General features: G+C 46.6%; 2 protein-coding genes across 3 annotated transcripts; one reads left to right on the forward strand and one right to left on the reverse strand.

Moving 5' to 3' along the window:
* The first annotated feature begins 5,944 nt into the window (after positions 1 to 5,944).
* Positions 5,945 to 7,218, forward strand: LOC115402140 (transcription factor LBX1-like). The gene is made up of 2 exons (XM_030110602.1): positions 5,945 to 6,269; positions 6,764 to 7,218. Exons 1-2 carry the CDS (start codon positions 5,945 to 5,947, stop codon positions 7,216 to 7,218), a joined length of 780 nt encoding a protein of 259 aa, XP_029966462.1.
* Positions 7,219 to 10,284: 3,066 nt separating this feature from the next.
* Positions 10,285 to 14,012, reverse strand: LOC115401364 (polycomb group RING finger protein 1). 2 transcript variants are annotated; one of them, XM_030109506.1, is made up of 9 exons: positions 13,924 to 14,012; positions 12,430 to 12,535; positions 12,193 to 12,345; positions 12,037 to 12,108; positions 11,775 to 11,880; positions 11,657 to 11,699; positions 10,754 to 10,837; positions 10,536 to 10,616; positions 10,285 to 10,451 (listed from the first exon to the last, which is right to left on the reverse strand). In XM_030109506.1, the coding sequence occupies exons 1-9, from the start codon at positions 14,008 to 14,010 to the stop codon at positions 10,401 to 10,403; spliced, it is 783 nt and encodes a 260-aa protein (XP_029965366.1). In that variant the 5' UTR covers positions 14,011 to 14,012; the 3' UTR covers positions 10,285 to 10,400. The 2 variants fall into 2 exon arrangements, with proteins under 2 accessions (XP_029965366.1, XP_029965357.1); XM_030109497.1 differs by having other exon boundaries at positions 10,754 to 10,840.
* Positions 14,013 to 19,405: the final 5,393 nt, after the last annotated feature.

The following is a 19,405-nucleotide window of genomic DNA, read 5'->3' on the forward strand; positions in this document are numbered from 1 at the left end:
TATCATTTTGTTCTGTTATTTTCTTCATGAGTCTATTTTGTATTTAAAAAAGAGAGAAAATGATTATTTGAAGAAAACAAGCTGGAGCAGGAATCAAAGCCGAGGTTTTCTAATCTCTCCTCTGATTTCAATAGTTTCAGAAACACTTCATGAGACATGAAGACGTGAAAATGACTGAAACGTGTCCTCTGGTTTAAATGAAGAGAATAGATGTCGCCTGATGAAGTGTGGAATAGTCGTCTCACTTCTCCTCATTAGAGGAAATTCAGTCTTGGTCCTGTTGAGCTATTTTCTGTTCAGCTGAATTATTTCATGTTCCGTTTCACTCTTCAGTTCCATTTAACGCTGCCATGATAGAGGAATTCTACTGATTCTTCTGAGACTTTTGAAGGAAATAAAACAGTCATGTTCCATGAGATTTGAGCAGAAATGTTTCAAATTGACCTCAACTGAGCATATTTCATATTTATTGATTGATTAATTCCTCAGTCAGTTTTTTTTTAAGCAGTCCCACAGCAGCAGTGTGTCTGCTGTTCTTTAAAGGACGTGTCAGTAAATAAAACACAGCATGCAGGCTTCATGTTCACCTCAGGGTTCTTGTATCTTCTGGTGTCTCCGGGACTCTTCATTGGTTTGGAGCAGGACTCTGTGACCTTTATGGCCTAAAGAGACTTTTCTGTGACAATAAGTGAAGCTGCAAAGCACATTTAACCCATAAAACTAGACGAATGCGGCTGATGAGAATTTGATGCAACTATAAAACAACATCTCATGATGCATTAATGAGGTTTTAATCACAGTCTTGAACATTTTATCACATTTAGCCTGTTTGTACCTGATTTAACAGTTTTGCTCTTCTTTTTTTTTTTTTTTTTTTTACAATTTTGAAATTTTAGTAGTTATAAAAATTTTAGCTCTTTTAAACAGTTCTACATGCTTTTTCCCTTCATGATTAATTTTCTTCTGTTAGAAATTCTTGACCTTTCAGGTTTTTTAACCACTCAAACCTTTTTTGAATCCCTTTAGAACCGAGAGTGAAGAATCATTCTGAGCAGTCCTGTGATGTGACACCATAATAAAAATAAGATCAATGTTTCTTCTGTGAAAGCTTCATGGAGCCAATGTAGAGGGACTGAGCCACAGAGCCACAGGTTGAACACCGCTGGATTAGAAGAAACGATAAAGTTGCTCAATAACGTCATTTATCCTAAAGTGAAATGTAGAGAAATACAGTTTAAAAACTAAATTTCCTCCAGTGTGAAGTGTGTATGCACATGTATGCATTCGTGCGTGTGTTTGAGTGTGTGTGTGTGTGTGTGTGTATTGTCATAATTCACCATTAATACTTGAAGAAAAGATGAAGATTTCTTGACTCACACTGTGAACCTCGTGATTCCACATTAAAAACTCTGAACATGATTTAAAATAATTTGCTGTAAAATTACAACAGTCTTCATATCAGACCAGTCAAACTGATTTCAATATACTGATGGAGACAATCATAAAGATTAGAGCGTGGAGGCATCGGTCTGTTTAATGAGTGGGCTGCAGGCCACACACACACACACACACACACACACACACACACACACACACACACACACACACACACACACACACACACACACACACACACACACACACACACAGTGGGATAATTGCTCGGTAATGAAGCCAGTCAGGACTCAGACAGCAGTAATGTTGTAGCTGCTTCCTTCTTTATCATCTTCAACGGGCCCCAGAGGGCCGATAGAGAGCCGGTCCTGAGGGAGGGTGTGTGTGTGTGTGTGTGTGTGTGTGTGTGTGTGTGTGTGTGTGTCACTGAGAAACAGCAGCAGCTCCACTTGGTCTCTGATGGCTGATTATTGATTCAGGCCTGATATCAGAACACAAACAAACTGCTCCATCCATGACTTATTGATGATGAGCTCTGTCTGGATTTGACTTCAGCCTCGTTTAGATGACTGTTTTCTCCCTCAACCAGGTTTTTGTGTAGATATTGATTATATGTTGACATCTGAAAACTGAGAAAATTTTAATCTAATAATGATTAAAATTTTTTGAAGTGAAGTGTGGAAGCCATCATTTTAAAGCAAATGTTGCTAAAATTAACAGTTTCCATGATAAAATGTCAGATTTCAGCCTGTTGTCTGATAAATCATTCATTTGTTTAATTGTCTCCAAAAATAACATTTTCATGTTTCTAATAATCACAAATGATTAAATCATTGTGCTAAATACTGTTATAGCTGAGGTTATAGCTAACTAACTAATGTCTGAACGTTTTGCAGATTTCCTGCAATTTTCACTCACTTTTTTAATAAACAGTCAAATAAATACATTAATACATGTCTCAGATTGGAAATTGTTTGCCTGTAGAGTCCTATTAATAATAATAATAATAATAATAATAATAATAATAATAATAATAATAATAATAAATATTTGTATGAATGAATGAAAAACTTTTATTTGTAAAAAAAAAACACTCAATCAGTTTTATTTAAACAGTGGAGGTTTGTGACAGAAGGCCTCTGTGAATTAAAAAAAAAATCTTAACTGTGAAACATTCTTTCAAGCTGAAGTTTAAAGATTTTTTTTCCTTTTTTTTTTTTTAATCTGAAGTGACTAAAGGAATGAAATCTCGGGTCGTCTGCTGTAATCTCAGATGAGCGTCACGCGGGGCCAATGGAGGACCCCCGCGTCACTGCGGGACACCTGTGCGTGTCCGCGCGTCACTGCGTAACGGCGCGTGCACAGAGGAAATGCAGACGCTTCTGCAGTGACAAAGGTTTCATAGAATAATATGAGAGGAGGCGCGCGCACGCACTCGGAGGGCGGCAGGTGTTGCGCGCCTGGTGGGAGAGGTCCTCCTCTCATTACGCACGTGGAGATGAAAACCACAGTTAGCCCTAAATAAAAACCTGCAGTCAAAATGGAAAATAAAGGTTTTTCTCCTTCAGCCTGAGTGTTTTTCTTCAGAGTCGTGGAGAAAACAGAGGCGTCGCGCGCCGCTGAGCGGCTCTCCGGATAGAGTCCGGCTGAAACGGAGACACGCGCTGAGCGGAGCGCCGGGCCGCCGCCGCTGCTGGATCAGGTTCTCTCAGCTGCGCGCCGTGCGCGCGCTGCGCCTCTCCTTCTCCTCGACCTCTGCTCACTAAAACGGCTCCGATTCTCTGTGAAAGCAGGAGAAACCCTGACCGGCCCGGTCCAGATTTGGTCCAGACTGATTTTATTAATCTTTTTTTCATCATAAATTCAAATTGTTTTTCATTCATATTTATTTCTTGCTGGTATCTTGAAATTCAAACATTCAGAAGAAAAGAATTCCTGTTCATGAATCTGAAAACATGAAGTTGAAGGATCCGCTGACATCCAGTGTTTTCTGCCGGGCCTTCTGCGTGAGGCGCGTTCATCAGTTAACGCTCTGTCTGCAGAGGAGGCTGCTGCCATGCCCTCTGAGCGTGGAGGAGGTGGATTAACTCATGATTAATGAGAGAAAACCTGCTTTCACTGCGGTGATCTGAGCTGCGGAGGGTGGAAAGGTGCAGGAATTGATCCTGATCACTGCTGATGGTGAAACAAGAGGAGCTGCAGTTTAACCGCAGAGGGAATCACAGTGGATTCATGAAGGGAAGAAATGTAACTCAGCTCTGCGATGTGAAATCAAACTAGATGTCTCCAGATCCGATGATCGATGATCTGATCGGCTTCTAATCACCTTTAAATCGAGGCAGCATGAACGAGCCTCTCAGCCGCTGCTCGGGATTATTTTAAGGTTTTTTTTTTTTAAATTAGAGCCAAATGAAGGTGAATAATCTCCCTCAGCAGAGGAAGGAGAGGGTGCAGCGGGTGGAGGCTCCATCAGGGCGCAGAGCTTCTTCACACATTTAGAGAAAAACTCTTTATTTTCAGCAGACAGAGGCCGGAAGCGCACGAGGGAATAACGTCTATTAGAATAAAACTATAGAAGATGGGCTCATTTATTTCATTATTCCAGAACACAGAAATATTTGAAAATATTTAGACATTTAAATCATGTTTCAGTAGCTTCACTTGTAAATCCAGTAGCAGAAACATCATGTGGAATCAGCTTCACTGTGAGCTTAAAACCTTTTCATCTTATTTTATTCTATTTTATTTTAAAACGGCGCGCGTGCTTGTGTCCAAATTCCCAGAGTGCAGTGAGTACTACTCGTGGAGAAATCTGTATTCCGAGCAGCCATCAGGGTGGACCTCCGAGGCGATAATAGAATTTCCTGCTGTTTTATAACTCTGTCCCTAAACCAATGTCACCATATGCTCCTGTTGGCTCGGGCCTGCGCGCAGCGGCGCGCCTCCCCGCTGGGCTCAGGAGAAAAATCACAGTGGATTTTCATAAAGCGCCTTTGTTTTTACAGCCTGCGCGCTTTCTGCAGGTGGAGTGGCTTTTTACAATTCAGCTAAAACACCAATCTGTAAAAAAAAAAAAAAAAAAATGTATTGAAGCTGTTGATATTTTCACACAACACTGTGCCTCATGTGGTCCCAAAATATCTGATAAATTAATATTATCTCGGCAGGAAACAAGCTCCACACTGTATTAAAACGAATTCTATAAAATAGGAATAAAATAGAAAGGAGCAGGAAACAAGCGGAACAGCCTGGGAGACGTACCTGCTGCGCTCCCGGATCCGCCGCGTCCCGTGATCCGTCTCCCTCATGGCTTTAAAGCTCCTTCAGTTAAAAAAAAAAAAAAAAAAAAAAAAGGAAAAAATAAAAAGAAACGGAGAAAGGGCTCACACTCCGTCCTGAGACCGAGCGGCGGCGGCCTCACCTTTATAATCGGCGCGTTAAGTTTCCCGGAGCGCTGGACTGACCTGCAGGGACGCACCGGAGCACAGGTGCAAAAACAACAGAGCAGCAGCAGAACATCAGAAACAGCAATAAAATAAAGTTCACCCTGAAACTTTGAGCTTTTCTTTGTTTTAAATTACAAATAGCTTCAATGAGTCTTTTTGGATTCATAAAGATTCATAAATACCGTCCCGCCAGTATCGCAGTGAGTCTTTATTTTTGAAATTGCAATCTAAATATTTATTTTAGAATATAAATCATACAAGTAGAAAAAACCCGCGTCCAGAGCCTGTGGTGTGACCCTGGCTGCTTCTCCTCCAATTCCAGGCTGTGATTTGATCACATTCCAGAAGCAGGTCAGCTAATGTGCTCATTGTGATATTTTTAATCCAGACTGGTGCCACACCGCTCCTAACCCGCACATCACCCAAAACGCCTGATGCGTAATTACGCAAGGAAACGCCTGTAAGTGAGTCTCGCGGCTGGAGAGCAGTGGTTGGCTTGGTGTTCCTCCAAACTTTTCCGTGACACCGGGGCGCCGGCGGCGGCGTTTTAATGGCCATGGACTCTCGCTTTCTGGGAGAAACACAGCAGACCAGCAGAGGGAAACAGATGCATAAACATTGGAGGGCATCTTTCTCCCGGCCGGCAGCAGACTGACTCCTCCTATTCCCCACGTCCAATTAGTTCTATGGTCCGGCCCTTTAAGACGCGGCGGCGGGTCAGCAAGTAGTGTAGTGTTTCTCTAATTGAACTTCGCCCAATCAACAATAACTCGTTAGCAGGAGCTTTCCTGCTCGCGGTGCTCGAGAAGAGCTTGTCCCCTCCTTGCAGGGATCCAGCCCCTCCAGTCTCTTTCTTCCTGAAGACCTTCATGGAGCTTGGCAGCGGGACCGGGGCTCTCTGAGGGGAACACAGTCCGGCTGCCTCCGCCACTCCGCCCGAAGCGAAGCAGCATGTTTATTCTGGAGGAGCGCACCGAGCCCAGCTAAAGCCCAACTGTCAAAAGTCAGCGGAGCCGCGCGAGGAGGACCTGTGGACGCTTCCACCCGCCACTTGAATGAAATAACCAACTTTTTTGAGAGCGCAGCGATCGTCCGGGACTGCCATGACCTCCAGCAAAGACGCGAAGGCGGGTTCCGTGCTGCAGTCCAGCGGGGAGGAGAGGAGGCGCGCTCCGCTGGACCAGCTGCCGCCGCCCGCCAACTCCAACAAGCCGCTCACGCCCTTCAGCATCGAGGATATCCTCAACAAGCCCTCCGTCAAGAAGTCTGCGGCCAGTATCTGTCCTCCCCGGGCGCTGGAGAAGGTGACGGGCTCCGGCGCGGCCAGGAACGGGATCAGCACGCCGTCGTCGCCGCTGTGCGCGCTGGAGGAGCTGGCCAGCAAAACCTTCAAGGGTCTGGAAGTCAGCGTGATCCAGGCCGCGGAAGGTAAACCGGGCTCTTGTTTATTCGGGTTTTCTCGGGCCGTGTGGAGAGATCCGGAGCTCAGATCCTCCTCCGGGTTTGTTTTGTCGGATCAGCTGCTCGACGAGCTGGAGAAGAAAAGGCGCTTTGACGCTCACGTTTGTTAGATATGATGTGAAGCTAACAGAAAGTTTTAGCGCCGTCAGGGAGCCAGGCTGCCTTCAGGCCTCCCCGCACAGAAAATAGACCCTGAGCACATTTTATTACAACAACAATAATCACTGGAACTTTATACGCTTGATGGGATTTAAAGTTATTATTGACGTTTTATGTTCTGAGCAAGTTTTTAATGTTTTAATTTTTAAACTAAAAATATCAGCTCGTGTGAATTTAGAGTGGTTTTTAATTTAGAAAATATATATTTTAAAGAAATCCCTGGATTGTGCAGTAATAATAACAGCCGAGGCGGGCCTGCCCAGATCCTCACTGCTCTCCCACCGTCTCCCTCTCCACCGCAGGGCGCGAGCACATCAACGCCTTCGGCCAGAGGCAGACGTCCAAGAAGAGGAGGAAGTCGCGCACGGCCTTCACGAACCACCAGATCTACGAGCTGGAGAAGCGCTTCCTGTACCAGAAGTACCTGTCCCCCGCGGACCGGGACCAGATCGCGCAGCAGCTGGGACTGTCCAACGCGCAGGTCATCACCTGGTTCCAGAACCGCAGGGCCAAGCTGAAGCGCGACCTGGAGGAGATGAAGGCGGACGTGGAGTCGCTGAAGAAGATCACGCCGCAGACGCTGCAGAAGCTGGTCAGCATGGAGAACGTGGAGGAGGCGCAGGCCGGCGCGCGCTCCCCCAGCATCTCCCCCACCTCCCCGGGACACAGAGCCTTCCCACAGTCCCCCTCTTCCTCCAGAGACCAGACCACGGACGAGTTCTCGGAGGACGATGAGGAGATCGAGGTGGACGACTGACTCTCAGGTGGTTTTCACCAGATTCACGACGAGAAAATCCAAAAGGGACTTTTTTTTCCTCCCAAACTTTTGCACGGATATTGTCAAGAGGAGGATATAAACACATATAAAGATCCGGGGGGAGACCCCCCCCTCCACCCCGCTGCCCTCGTTTTAATTTATTATTGGGACTTGTAAAGCTTTCAGCCTGAAGGATTTCTGCTTCTTTCTGACAGACTGAGAACTGTAAACATTTTATTACCTGCATTTTAATCTCTGACTGCTTTTTAAAGGGGTGGAAATGTCGTGCAATTCTTTTTTTCTTTTCGCCATTTCTTTTCTTTTTTTTTTCTTTTTGTTTTTTTTTTTTTTGGATGGACGAATTAGTTTGTCTCGACGCGCTCGTGCAGACTGAAGGAGAAGCTCCGTGCAGGCCCAGCGCGCCACCTCCTCCACCTCCACCTCCTCCACGCTCTCAGTTGTTGTACATAGATCAGACACCATATGATAATTTTATTGTAACATTCTATTTAATCAGCATCTATGTAAATAAAGGTTATATGATATTTGAAGAATCCCGCAGATCTACTGGATGTTATTGCGCAGACAAGCTTTAGAAATGTTCTAAATTTAGCGACGATTGAAAGGAAATCAAAAACATATTCTTTATAATTAATTGTTCCAAAATATAAATTGACAATTATAGGCTAATACACATAAATTGCAGAATTAAATATTGCAGCATTATTATAGAGGTTAAAATCTGAGTTTGGGTGTGTAGGAACGCGCCGGACACGCTGGGATTAAATGGCCTCTGGATTTGGAAATGCGTAAAATATTCCAGCCGAAAACTGCGGCGTGTCGGTTAAACAGCAGCTCTCTGAATAATTGACCTCTGCTTTGAGCCCTGAAGTGCCGTGACTTCAATTAGCAGCCGTCCTCCGCCTTTCTTCCCTTTCTTCGGCCCCGTCTTGTCACAAGAAGGTCCCGGTCCGGAGGAGCGGCGCGCCTCCGCCCCGCGCCATATGTTTTCTTCCTCCTTCTTTAACACAACCGGTCGACATGATTGATTAGGTTAACCCGCCTCTGCCTCACATAAAACAGCTTCCAGCGAGCCGCGCGCAATAATGGCACGCATCTGCCACTCCGGGCTCGGGTTTGTTTGGGGAGGAAAGTGCCATGAATAGCAAATGGTCGCAGTGAGGATCTAATGAATAAAGCTCAATGGGAGGCGGCCGCGGGCCCACCATTTGCAACAGTTTGACCGTGTTGTTGTTGTTGTAGTTTTTGACGCAATCAGGTTATTTATACAGGATTATTTTGAACAATTGTAAAAATGAAAGTTTTGCGCAGATTTTGGATTTTACATAAGAATAATTTTAAAATATCTCAATTAATTCCAGTTAATGTTTGTGTTAAATTTAGAAACGTAAAATATTTATATTTTTAACTTGCATACTATTACATTTTGTTGAAATAACTGTAAAATAAAATCCCATGAATGTAATATTTGAATATTTGTTCATGAATGAAATCCATGAACATCGATGACGGATTAATAATATTTAAAACTGCAGATAAACTGGGACATTTCCAAGATTTTACACAGTTTTTGTTTATTTATTTTGCACTTCGAATTTTTCTGTAATTTAATAAGCAGAATTTGTTCAGTTTAAATAAGATGAAGACCTTATAATGTGATTTAACTTTAAAAATTTTACAGATCAAATCTTTAGATCCTAAAAAGAAACCAAACGGCTCTTCGGTGGATTTGTCTCTGATGGTCTTTTTTGCGTTTCATTTATGCACTTTCTTCCATTCGTGTATTTCATCTGTTTCTTTTTAGTTTTTTGTTTTTGTCTCTTTGTTTTGGTCTTTTTTTCTGTTTCTGTCCGTCTGTGTTTCTTTTGGTGTTTCTCCTGTTTCTTTTTGGATTTTCTCAGTGTGTTTTGGGCTGTTTTTTTGTCTCTCTTCTGTCTCTTTTGGGCCTTTTTGTCTGGTTTCTCTGAGCGTTGGGCAGGCAGAGGCAGAGCAGGTTGCTGAACACAATAGAAGCAATCAGCTGGAATAGTGAGGTTGAAAAGTCAAGTAGGCTTTTATAATGGAGCGTTTAGAGGCGGCAGGAGACTGGAAATAAAGCGTTCTGCTCCTAAAGCTGAGAGGGTTTGATTCTAATAAATTGAATTAAAATATAATAGGGTGAAAGAGCTCTGTCATTTTAAAGCTTTAACCTTTACTGCAGAGAATTCCTGATTTTCTAGATCATTTTTTATTTTCATGTATGCTGCATTCCTTTAAATCTCTCTCTCTCACACACACACACACACACACACACACACACACACACACACACACACACACACACACACACACACAGGCCTGGTTTCTTTAGTGAGAAAATAAGGCCCAGAAGCACCAGAGGCTCCGTCCAGCAGAACCCAGGGAACATTAGTTTGGCCTTAAAGGTCATAGCGGCGGGATTATTGCTGTTCTGTGCGTGCGTGTGTGTGTGTGTGTGTGTGTGTGTGTGTGTGAGGCCACAGGCTGAGACTGGGATCGGTTTATCCGTGTGAGTGGGATCATATAGGAAGAGCCGGGAGCTCCTGCTCCGGGAGCGGGACGGGCTGAAGCCGTCTCCCTCCAGGCTCCTGATGAAGAGCTGCTCTTCCTCCTCCTCCATCCGAAATCTGACCTCTGACCTTCCAGACACAAACACCCGCGCTCATCCTGAAGTGATCCTCACTCTCACCTGCTTCAGGCTGATTCCTCCTGAATCCAGAGGATCTGAGGATCGGATCACAGGACACCAGAGACCTGGGGACAGTGAGTCCTGCGGAGACAGGCTCAGATGATCGGCAGCACGGATCACAGCTGGCCGGGGGCGCCACCTGGCGGCGCTGAGTGAGGAGACAAGGGCAGCTCCTGGAACAAACTGGCTTCATCCATGAAGCTCAGCAGCCGCTCTGGACGCAGGATTACAGCCGGACGGAGGATTACTGGATCCGTCTGAGCAGAAGAGGAGCTCATCCGAAAACAGGCTTCATGCTGCCAGTCAATCAGTCAATCAATCAATCAATGGTTGATTTTTCAGATTTCAAATTTATTTCAAAAATACAAAACAAGGAAAATAAGTATATGTACACAAACACTATTAAAATAGAATATGTATGGTACAAAATATGTACAGGCGGAGGCAGCAGGTCCTATCTGCTGCGCTTGTCCTTGACGGTGTAGTGAAGAACTAACGGCTGAGCCTGAGGAGGAAGAGGAGGAAGAGGAGAGAGCGTCAGACAGCGATCCGTCACCTCCGGGGGGGGGGTCAGGGTCGGCCAGCCTACCTTCCCAAACCAGTGTGACAGCCATAGCCGCTTCATGGTCATGTGATCGGGCAGAGACTCGTTGTTGAACAGCATCTGGACCTGGAGAGGAGAAGACTGATCAAACCAAACCCGGAGGAGGCGGAGCCTCCGGCCAGCTGCCCACATCTGTCTCAGAGGTTAAAACACACGGCAGGTTCTACTGACCCCTGACCCCTGACCCGGCTGCAGCCACTGACCTGGTGTTTCTCCACGTTGAGCCGGTGACACAGAACCTTCCTCAGGTGTCTCACCTCGGCTCTCACCGAGCAGCGGACGAACTTCTGCTGCAGAGAGGAGAGACACACATCAAGCTGGACCCGACCAGGAGAACGTTACACCGACCGGGAGGTCAGTGGGACAGCAGCGCCCTCTGCTGGACGGATCGGGGCCTTACAGCAGGAGAGACGTGCTCCTGGAGTCTCATATCTCAGCTTACACAGCTGAGCTCCAATAAACAGCCACTCAGAGTGAGTGTGAGTGTGTGTGTGTGTATGTGTGTTGCTTTTTTCTGAAAATGCTAAAATATTTTAACTCGTGCTGTCGACTGATTAAAAGTTTAAATAACCATTTTTAATTGTGTCATTTATGAACTTGAAATTAACACAAAATCACCAATTTGATGCACAATATTGTCTTGATGTGAATCTTTTCCCTCAAGTGGAGCAGTTTCACATCAGAAAACACTCATGAGGGATTTGAACTATCCAACATGTTAAAGTTGAGTTGCTCAAGGGAAGGGCAGTCCCAGTTTCTCTGTCAGTGTAGAACAGTCCAGAACATCGACGCCACAGGAGGTTTGAAACATTTTAAGCTTCAGATAAGTGAATTTTCTCTCCTGTTTCTAACCCTAATTAATTAACAGCCCTCCTAGTAATGCTACCAAAACAGACAGCACTAGTTCTGACGTTTCAGCTCTGATCAATCATTAACTTCAGCCGAGTTTAATCAACAACTGTCTGAAGAGACGTGAGCCTCATTCCTGACTGGTTCAGTCTGAGTCACTGTTCCTCCAGACCGGATCAATCGGTCCAGCTGTTCATCAGCAGTTCCGCCTCAAACTGACCCCAGACCAGCGGGCGTCGCAGACCGGAGTCCCTCACCTGAAGAGTGAGCTTGGTCTTATCTTTCCCGGCGAGCGACGAGCTGCAGAGACAAAACAGAGCCTGGTTTAAAGCGTCCGGACGTCCTGCTGAGGGGGCGGGGCGGCCGGCGCTCTACCTGAGACGCTCCAGACACAGAGACACCTGCTCGTCGTATCGGTAGAAGTGAGCCTTCGAGTGGTCGAAGCTGGTGTACGGCAAGCCGGTGGCGTCGGGGACTCCGTCTGGACGGAGGAGAGAGAGAGAGAGAGAGAGAGAGGAGAGCAGGAGTCACTGGCTGTGTCTCCAGCTCTCGAGTTTCAGCAGCGGTTCCGAAGCGACGGCCTCTTCCTGGCTCCGTCACTGCAGGAGCAGCGGGCGGAGGCGTGGCCGCCACTCACCGTCTCCCGCTGGCTGGATGACCCTCTCTAGACCGCGCGACTGGTAGAACTCCTTTATTCTCTTGTCTTCACCTGAAACGAGACGTTTAAAGGTGTTAAGGACAGGACGGACTGGCGTTTCAGGGGACGTTCTGCCGCCGCCGCCGCTGTACGTACTCTCCTGCAGGCCCGGAACCAGCTTGTAGACGATGTCCTGCATCACCCGGTCCAGCTTCAGGTTGAGTAGCGGCTGCGTTTCGTGGATTTTGATGTTGCACATGGGACAGTACTTGCTCGTTTGCAGGTATTTGACAATACAGCTTTTACAGACTGCAGACACACACACACGCACGCGCTTCAGAGATCATGAACATCCGGACGGACTGAAGACGTGAGAGGAGCTGAAACACTCACAGGTGTGTAAACACTCGGTAATGGTCGTGGCATCGATGAAGTATCCCGCACAAAGGTAGCAGACGATATGTTCATTCAGGTCCTTGATCTTCAGCTTCACCTCCTCCTGTGGAGAACAGCAGCCGTCACTTCCTGACGGGGCGACAGAACGGCGGCGGCGGGCCGTGCGACACTGAGCTGCATCACTCTCACTCTGATTACACACACGTCTGCCGTGGCAGTAAAGGTCAAACTGACTCACAATAAAAAAAAAAAAAAATTGAATGCGAGAGTTGAAAGAAATACACAGACAGACTCCAAAATGTACAAACGGGACAGAATGCCACCGGGTTGACCCTGACCTTTGACCCCAGAGGAGGACAACAGGAGCAGAAAAAAAGTTCACAGGCATCCTGATGTAAAACTGTCAGGTCGATGTGAGGAAACGTGATTCTTCAAGAGGACTCACAGCCAGAGAGCTTCGTTTGATTCACAGATTCAATCACTGATCAATAAATAACCAATCACCGATCCCTCCGTCACTTCACACGTGCGGCAGAAGGAGGTTTATTTTATTATTTTCCAGGAATTTAAGAAGCTGATGTGAAACAAAGTGACGAAGAAGAGGCGCAACTGAGAGAGACACGGTGAACCGAACCGAAACCGGAGTGATCCCTGGGTGAGACCAGACCAGAGGCACCGGACTGGCGCGGGACCGCTTCACTTCATCACACCAGAGAAACGCGGCGGGACCGGAACCGGAGTTCTACCGGGCTGACAGCGGATCGGTACCGGAGTTCTTTCTGGACGATAGCGGACCGGTACCGGACCGCTTTGCTCTCGGCACGGTTCAAAGCCACTGAAAAAATGATTTGTGTGAGTTCACGGGGGAGAAACGCTGAGTTTATTTGGGGGGGTGAACACGCTGCTCCGCAGAACAACACGGAGCTGCTCCCGTGTTCCACATGAGATGGTTTCCGTGTTAACTGGTGACCCACTTCCCCTGGCGTCCTTCGTTACTGCTGATAACTTCAGCTTTATATGTTAAAAAAAACAGAAGAAAAAGAACACAAGGCAAACAGGAACACGTCCTGTCATTTAACCACACTGTTGAGTTCGTACTTTTAGCGACTCTTCTTCTTCCTCGGTGTGTCGGCTTGTGACCGCCACTCTGATGCACGCGCTCAGGTAACGAGAGTCCTGAAGCGTCCCGGCAGGGACGGGACTCAGACTCAGGTCTCAACCTCAGTGAGAGGACAGAGTCTCCACTGCACTGCAGCCGGTTCAGTCTGACCGCAGTCAGTGGACAGCAGGCAGGGACGCCAAAGGAAGTCGGGCTTCAGATTACTAGGAAACCAGTTACCCCGTAACACCGCTCTTAGCGCAGGCGCAGTGCCTCTCTCGTCTCTCCTCCATCTCCCGCGAACAGCGCGCATTAGCGCGGCCCCAGCGCGCCCGGGCCCGGCCCGCCGCGCCCCCGCCGCCCGGCCGAGCTCCCGCACCGCGGACACTCACCTCGTTCCTCAGCGGGTCCAGTTTGTAGACGGACTGGAGCTGGTTTCGGAGCCGCATCGCTATGGCCATCGGACCCTGCTCCGCCATCTTTGGAATGGTTCTCACTTCCGGGTAAACCGGACGTGGCATTTCTGAAGAGAGGGCGGGAAATTCTACAACAATAAAACAATAATGTAACATAAATATTTTTATTTGCAAAACTAATTTTACAAAAGATGAAAAAATACGTTTTTTTCGTGGAATTTTATGTCCTTAAATGAAAACAACTGAAATTTACAAGACGTTAAGGGAATAAACTGTTTAATCTGTAGTGTTTAACCAAACAACTGACTTGGTAATTATATTTTTTTAATTTTTCCACACTGACCGATACTATTTCTGCAACCTTCTGACTGATCCCAACCAATCCACAGTCACCCATAAATTCTCAAAACTTTTAATTAATACAAATTGAAGAAAATATGTGGTCACTAGGTTTTTAGATTTATAGCTGAATAAAAAATTGCAACACTTCAAATAAAAACAGACACATTGTTTATCTGAAAGTGCACACTTCTGTTTAATGAAAGAAAATTATTTGAATGAGCTCGCAGTTACATTTTATGGTTAAAAACAACAAGCTTCAATGTGCAGCTTTAAGATTAATCAAATTTAAATTTTGATTTTTAAAGTACTTAACTTAGTGGGAGAACCTTCATCCTCATATATTCAGACAGAAAAAAAGTCAGACGGTCAGTACAGTGCAGCTACAACATGTGACTAACATCTATGAAGCAGTTCACTGTTCAGTTTGCAGAAGTATCAGGCCTGGAGTTCATGTGTGTTTTCCATCAGTTCCGGTTTGGGCCGCTCGAGGGCGCTGCAGACACACAGTCCACTCAGCTGTTTGCAGCCACGTGCTCCTTCACTTTTTATTTACTATTACACAATGATCAGACCTTCACCCACAGAAGGAGATGTTTATTTGACTGCAGGCTCCATCTCTTCATGTTACCTGGTTTCTTTCTCTGATTCATCATTTGTTTGATTACACTTTAAGCCTTTGAACATGGAAGCATGTTTTCTTTCTAATTCAAACTACTGCTGGGAACATTTAAAATCTCCCCCAAAGATGCTGAAACACAGTGGGGCCGAGTCTGTAAAGAAAACTGTGACGGCAGTGTTTGAGAGAACATGACCGCTGTGCGTGTGTTACACGTCCCACAAGTGTTAAACCACAACCTGAGCATGTGCTGTAACCCGAGTCCCGCTGCTCAGCAGCACTCAGGCATCACGGAGGGTGGGCCGACCAAATCCCATTAGGCCTGGTACTTTATAACAGTCACTGCGCTGCCTACATCTGTCTCGTTAACAGCAAACATCCCCGAAGGAGCAGGACGCAGATCAAAAGGTGATTTTTTTTTTTTTTTTTTAGGTTGTATCCTGGAAAGTAGACCAAAGTGTGCTGTACACACACACACACACACACACACAAAAAACTAGAGTAAATGTACAGATATACATGAAGCACCTGGCAAATTAGTTTGGAAAACTTTGTGTAATGAAGTCAGATAACTTCCAAACAGGGTTTAATGAGCGCTGTGGAGTGGTTACCCCCCCACCCCCCACCCCCCCATTCAGACGGCGCAGTGTTTGAACCCCCGTCCGTTCACTAGTGCTTCTCTGCCTTCCGTGAACAACGGCCGTGGAGGGTCTCTCCAGAGAAGAAACGAGACATCAGCTCAGTGGCTCGGGGTCCGGGCCAGTTCCCAGACTCGCTGTGTGTCTCACACACACACACACACACACACACACACACACACACACACACACACACACACACATTTCCCACATTATCGTGTGGTCTGCGCCTTCAGGAGAAACACATTTAATTCACCGCTCTGCAGAAAGTTACACTGTACTTTTGGTAATTACTTTTCTCATTGCTGAGGTTTTTCCCTCAAATGTGAGCTAAAGAAGGTTTATTTTTCCACACATTAGCCTCCATCGTTCCCCGCGGGAGGAGTGAGGAGCAGCAGTTCTGTGGAGAAGTGATTTCTCGCCTGGTCTGGAGCGTTGTGCCGCCGGCGGCGGCGTTAGATCCGTGTCTGCCCTGTTCCGACAGGTCGTCTGATCGCTGCTATATGTGGAGGTCTGCTTGATCCCACCCAGAGGGCTTCCAACCTGCGGACCACCCAAAAGCCGCGGTCCCACACAAAGGCCGGCCCTCCACTCGCTCCTTTGTGATTCCTCGGCGTATTGAAGTGACGGGCCAGTTCGTCTTGCTGCTCCCGCCTCGGGGAGCCCGAGGCAGCGGAAACAGCGACGTGCAAGCTGCTTAATCTGCCATGAATGTTCAGTTGATGGGTGTTGATCACAGTTGATCCACCTTTCTCTGGATTTTGGATTACAGTTTAATCCCATGTTGTCTTGAAGGAGCGATTAGATTTTCCACAAAGCTGCAGTGATTCTGAAAATGTTTGTTTTTCTGGAGGATGCCTTGCGGCTTCTCCTGGATTTCATTATTCAAACGAAAACGATGGCGTTCGTCAATAAAGCCCAACTCATTTCACACGAGTCTGGAGACGGCAGAGGCAATATATTCCCCTCCTTGGCATCCTGTGTGAGTGTGAAGAACGGCAGTGATCAGTCTCGCTTCAGCGAGCCTCCACAGCCGGGCCCCGAGTCCCCCGCCGTCTGCCATTTCCTCTCGCCATGTAACGTCTTATCTGCTCGGTCTGCGGGGTCACTGCTTATCTGATTGACAGAGCTTTGACTCCGCGCAATATCCAAATAACCCCGGGGCCCGAAGGTGCAGCGGGATCACAGCGTGGCGGAATCCCATCAGCGGGGAGAGCGAGCAGACAAAGGAGCCAATGGGAAGGCAGAGGACCGGTCCAAGCTGCTCATGGAGAAAAGGGCTTTTATTTTCTTGATGAAAATTCCACAGTTATTTGTCTGGTTCTTCACTTTCATTTGACCTGACTGGTTTATCGGAGGAGTCAGACGTCAGCCTGACTCTGAGCGTGAAGACAGACAGAGACTGAAGTGGAAACGCTGCTTTCTTTACCGCTGGACCCTGAACACCCTGTGCTGAGAGCGACCCTGCAACAGGCAGTCTGTGGTCCACCTAGCCGAGAAGGAGGCCCCCGTCCACCACACCACCCACCACCTGTCTCCCTCGCCCTCCCCCCCTCTCTCTCTCAGAGCAATCAGAGCATGCAGGGGTGGACTGCGGCTTTTGTCTCCTTTGCTCCAGCAATTGGCCACCAAGTGGCAAGTTAATGACGAGAGCCCTCTTGGCCGGGCTCCAGACCGGTACCGCTTGTGCTGCTTGATGGGCGAGGGCATAATGAATGATGTAGGGCGAGCCCTCCGGCCGCCCCCTGGCACTCAACCCCCACTATCACAATCTGAGCCACTTCAAGGGCCGCAAAAAATACAAGTGCAGGAATCCGCTTCAGACCGAGAAACGCTGCCAAGACGGCCCGACAGAGTCACAGCGTGCACGGACACACTGGGAGCCGTGAGAGAAAGCCGAGCGGGGGAAAGACGGCGGCATGTCTGTGAGCCCGGCCGTCACAGAGCTGCAGCCTTTCATCCAGTTCAGACGTGCCACACAGGAAGAGCCGGGCCGGAGAGGACAGCGCGTTCCATTAAAATAAAATAAATCAGTCACATGCATGTGGTCCAGACTGATGGTGATGATGATGGAGCTCTAAAGCAAACATCGACAAAATAAGAGGGACGAAAAAAACTACTGTACTGCTCCTTTTTATCCTGGGCTGTCAAAAGGTCAATTCAATTTATTAATTAATCGCATTATTTCTTAATCACTATTAATTGCACTTTCAATTACATTGTTTAGATAGTGTAGTTTAGCATTTGAAGGCAGTTTTCAGTCCATAATGTAAAGCATCCATCAGTCCAAACCATCCGTTCAAAGTTGAATTTAAAGTACCAGTAATTGTTGAAGTTTCAGCATCTCGACTTCCTGCAGCCGCTGATTTCTGACCACAGCGTCTTGATCGGGAATCAAACACGGAAAGAATTTACTTTTTGACCTTGTTGGACTTTCTTTCAAAATAAAGTACCATGTAGACCAACTTAATACAATGTCCATTTTCAAACTGAAATAAAAGCCCTGAGCCTAATTAAGTGACTAATCAAGATTTAGAAAAATGTATCTTTAGTCATCCTGAAATTAATTCATCAGGATTAATTTTGCTTTCCAGATCTGGAGCAGTGATCTATTTTCTCTGCATACAGCAGCCAACACGTTAAGGATCGGACAAAAGATGGCGGATCCGGAAAGCCAAGGACAACAGGATGCTGCTCTTCCAAAATAAAAGTTCCTCCTTGCACTTTGCAATGCATATTTATCTGGTTGGGATGGGAAACCTCTAGTGCAGATCCAGTGGAAATACAGCCGTTTGCTACAGTTGGGGGTAATGCTAGTAGACGTATGCATATCCATGGCCATATATCTATGCTTGTCACTCCTGCTGAGTGACTTAATTTTCCGCTGCGCATCAGTTCTGGATCTGTAACGCAAGCAGAGTGAAATGGCCCTTACTCTGACAGCCCGAACTTTAGCATCTCTGTTGAAGTTTCATGATTAAAAAAAACAAACACCAGCATGGAAAAAATAAATCAGGCAGAAGACAAAGAAATCACCGTTTAGCCAGAAAAGATAAATTAAACTGACAATAAGAATAAGATTAGAACCTAACAGGATGTGAGATCCAGGAGAGCATGAGCTGGGTCCAGCGGCGTCCCGCATGGTGTGACAGAGCAGTCCCAAACACGTCTCCGTCCCTCATCGTCCTCCCGTCCTGCAGCCTTCACTGGACAAACGCTCATTTAGTGGCTCTTTGTAGGAATGTTTGTTTTCAGCGGGAGCCTGAGTGTGTTATATCTGAAACTTTCAGCTCCTATCACGTCTTCGGCATCAGCTGCCGCTGCATTCCTGCGCTCCGCTGGAATAAACACACAAATAACACGCCGTCCGTGCAGACATCCAGGGGATTCTGGCGCTTTTTCTGCAGTCCACTGTGAGTGAGGCAGACTTGCTGTTGTCCATATAACCAGACATGATAAACACGGTTTACTTAGTGACTTTCCTGTGTGGCGTTTGCATGTTCTTCCTTTGCATGCATGGTTTTCTATGAGCGCTCCACATGAATGGGGGAGTCGAGTGAATCTCACTGTGATCTACTGGTTAACGCTCGGCTTCAGCACATCCTCGTCCTGAAGCAGGTCCACACACAATGAACTCTGGCAGGTTTCAAACGTCTCTGAGCGCCGTGTAAATGAGCTGGAGGGAAGTGAAGGGATGGAGACCGGAAGATGTCGAGAAATGATGAGATTTCCAGTCAGAGCAAGATAAAATGTGTCCGAAGAACAGAAACCTCCGTTTGAAATCTTTTCAATGTGCCACAAAAGAATTTTGTTTTCATCTATTTCTATTGTTATTTCATCATTTGCAATCAGATGATGATCA

This window comes from Salarias fasciatus, chromosome 2 (assembly GCF_902148845.1).
Source record: "Salarias fasciatus chromosome 2, fSalaFa1.1, whole genome shotgun sequence".
In the NCBI taxonomy this organism is placed as follows: domain Eukaryota; kingdom Metazoa; phylum Chordata; class Actinopteri; order Blenniiformes; family Blenniidae; genus Salarias; species Salarias fasciatus.

Coding starts and splice junctions, on each gene's coding strand:
- LOC115401364 (XM_030109497.1), bottom strand. CDS start 14,010: ATGGCGGAGCAGGGTCCGATGGCCATAGCGATGCGGCTCCGAAACCAG. Junction 12,346..12,429: donor TACCGAGTGTTTACACACCT/GTGAGTGTTTCA, acceptor GTGTGTCTGCAG/TCTGTAAAAGCTGTATTGTC. Junction 10,617..10,753: donor TCAACGTGGAGAAACACCAG/GTCAGTGGCTGC, acceptor TCTCCTCTCCAG/GTCCAGATGCTGTTCAACAA.
- LOC115402140 (XM_030110602.1), top strand. CDS start 5,945: ATGACCTCCAGCAAAGACGCGAAGGCGGGTTCCGTGCTGCAGTCCAGC. Junction 6,270..6,763: donor CGTGATCCAGGCCGCGGAAG/GTAAACCGGGCT, acceptor TCTCCACCGCAG/GGCGCGAGCACATCAACGCC.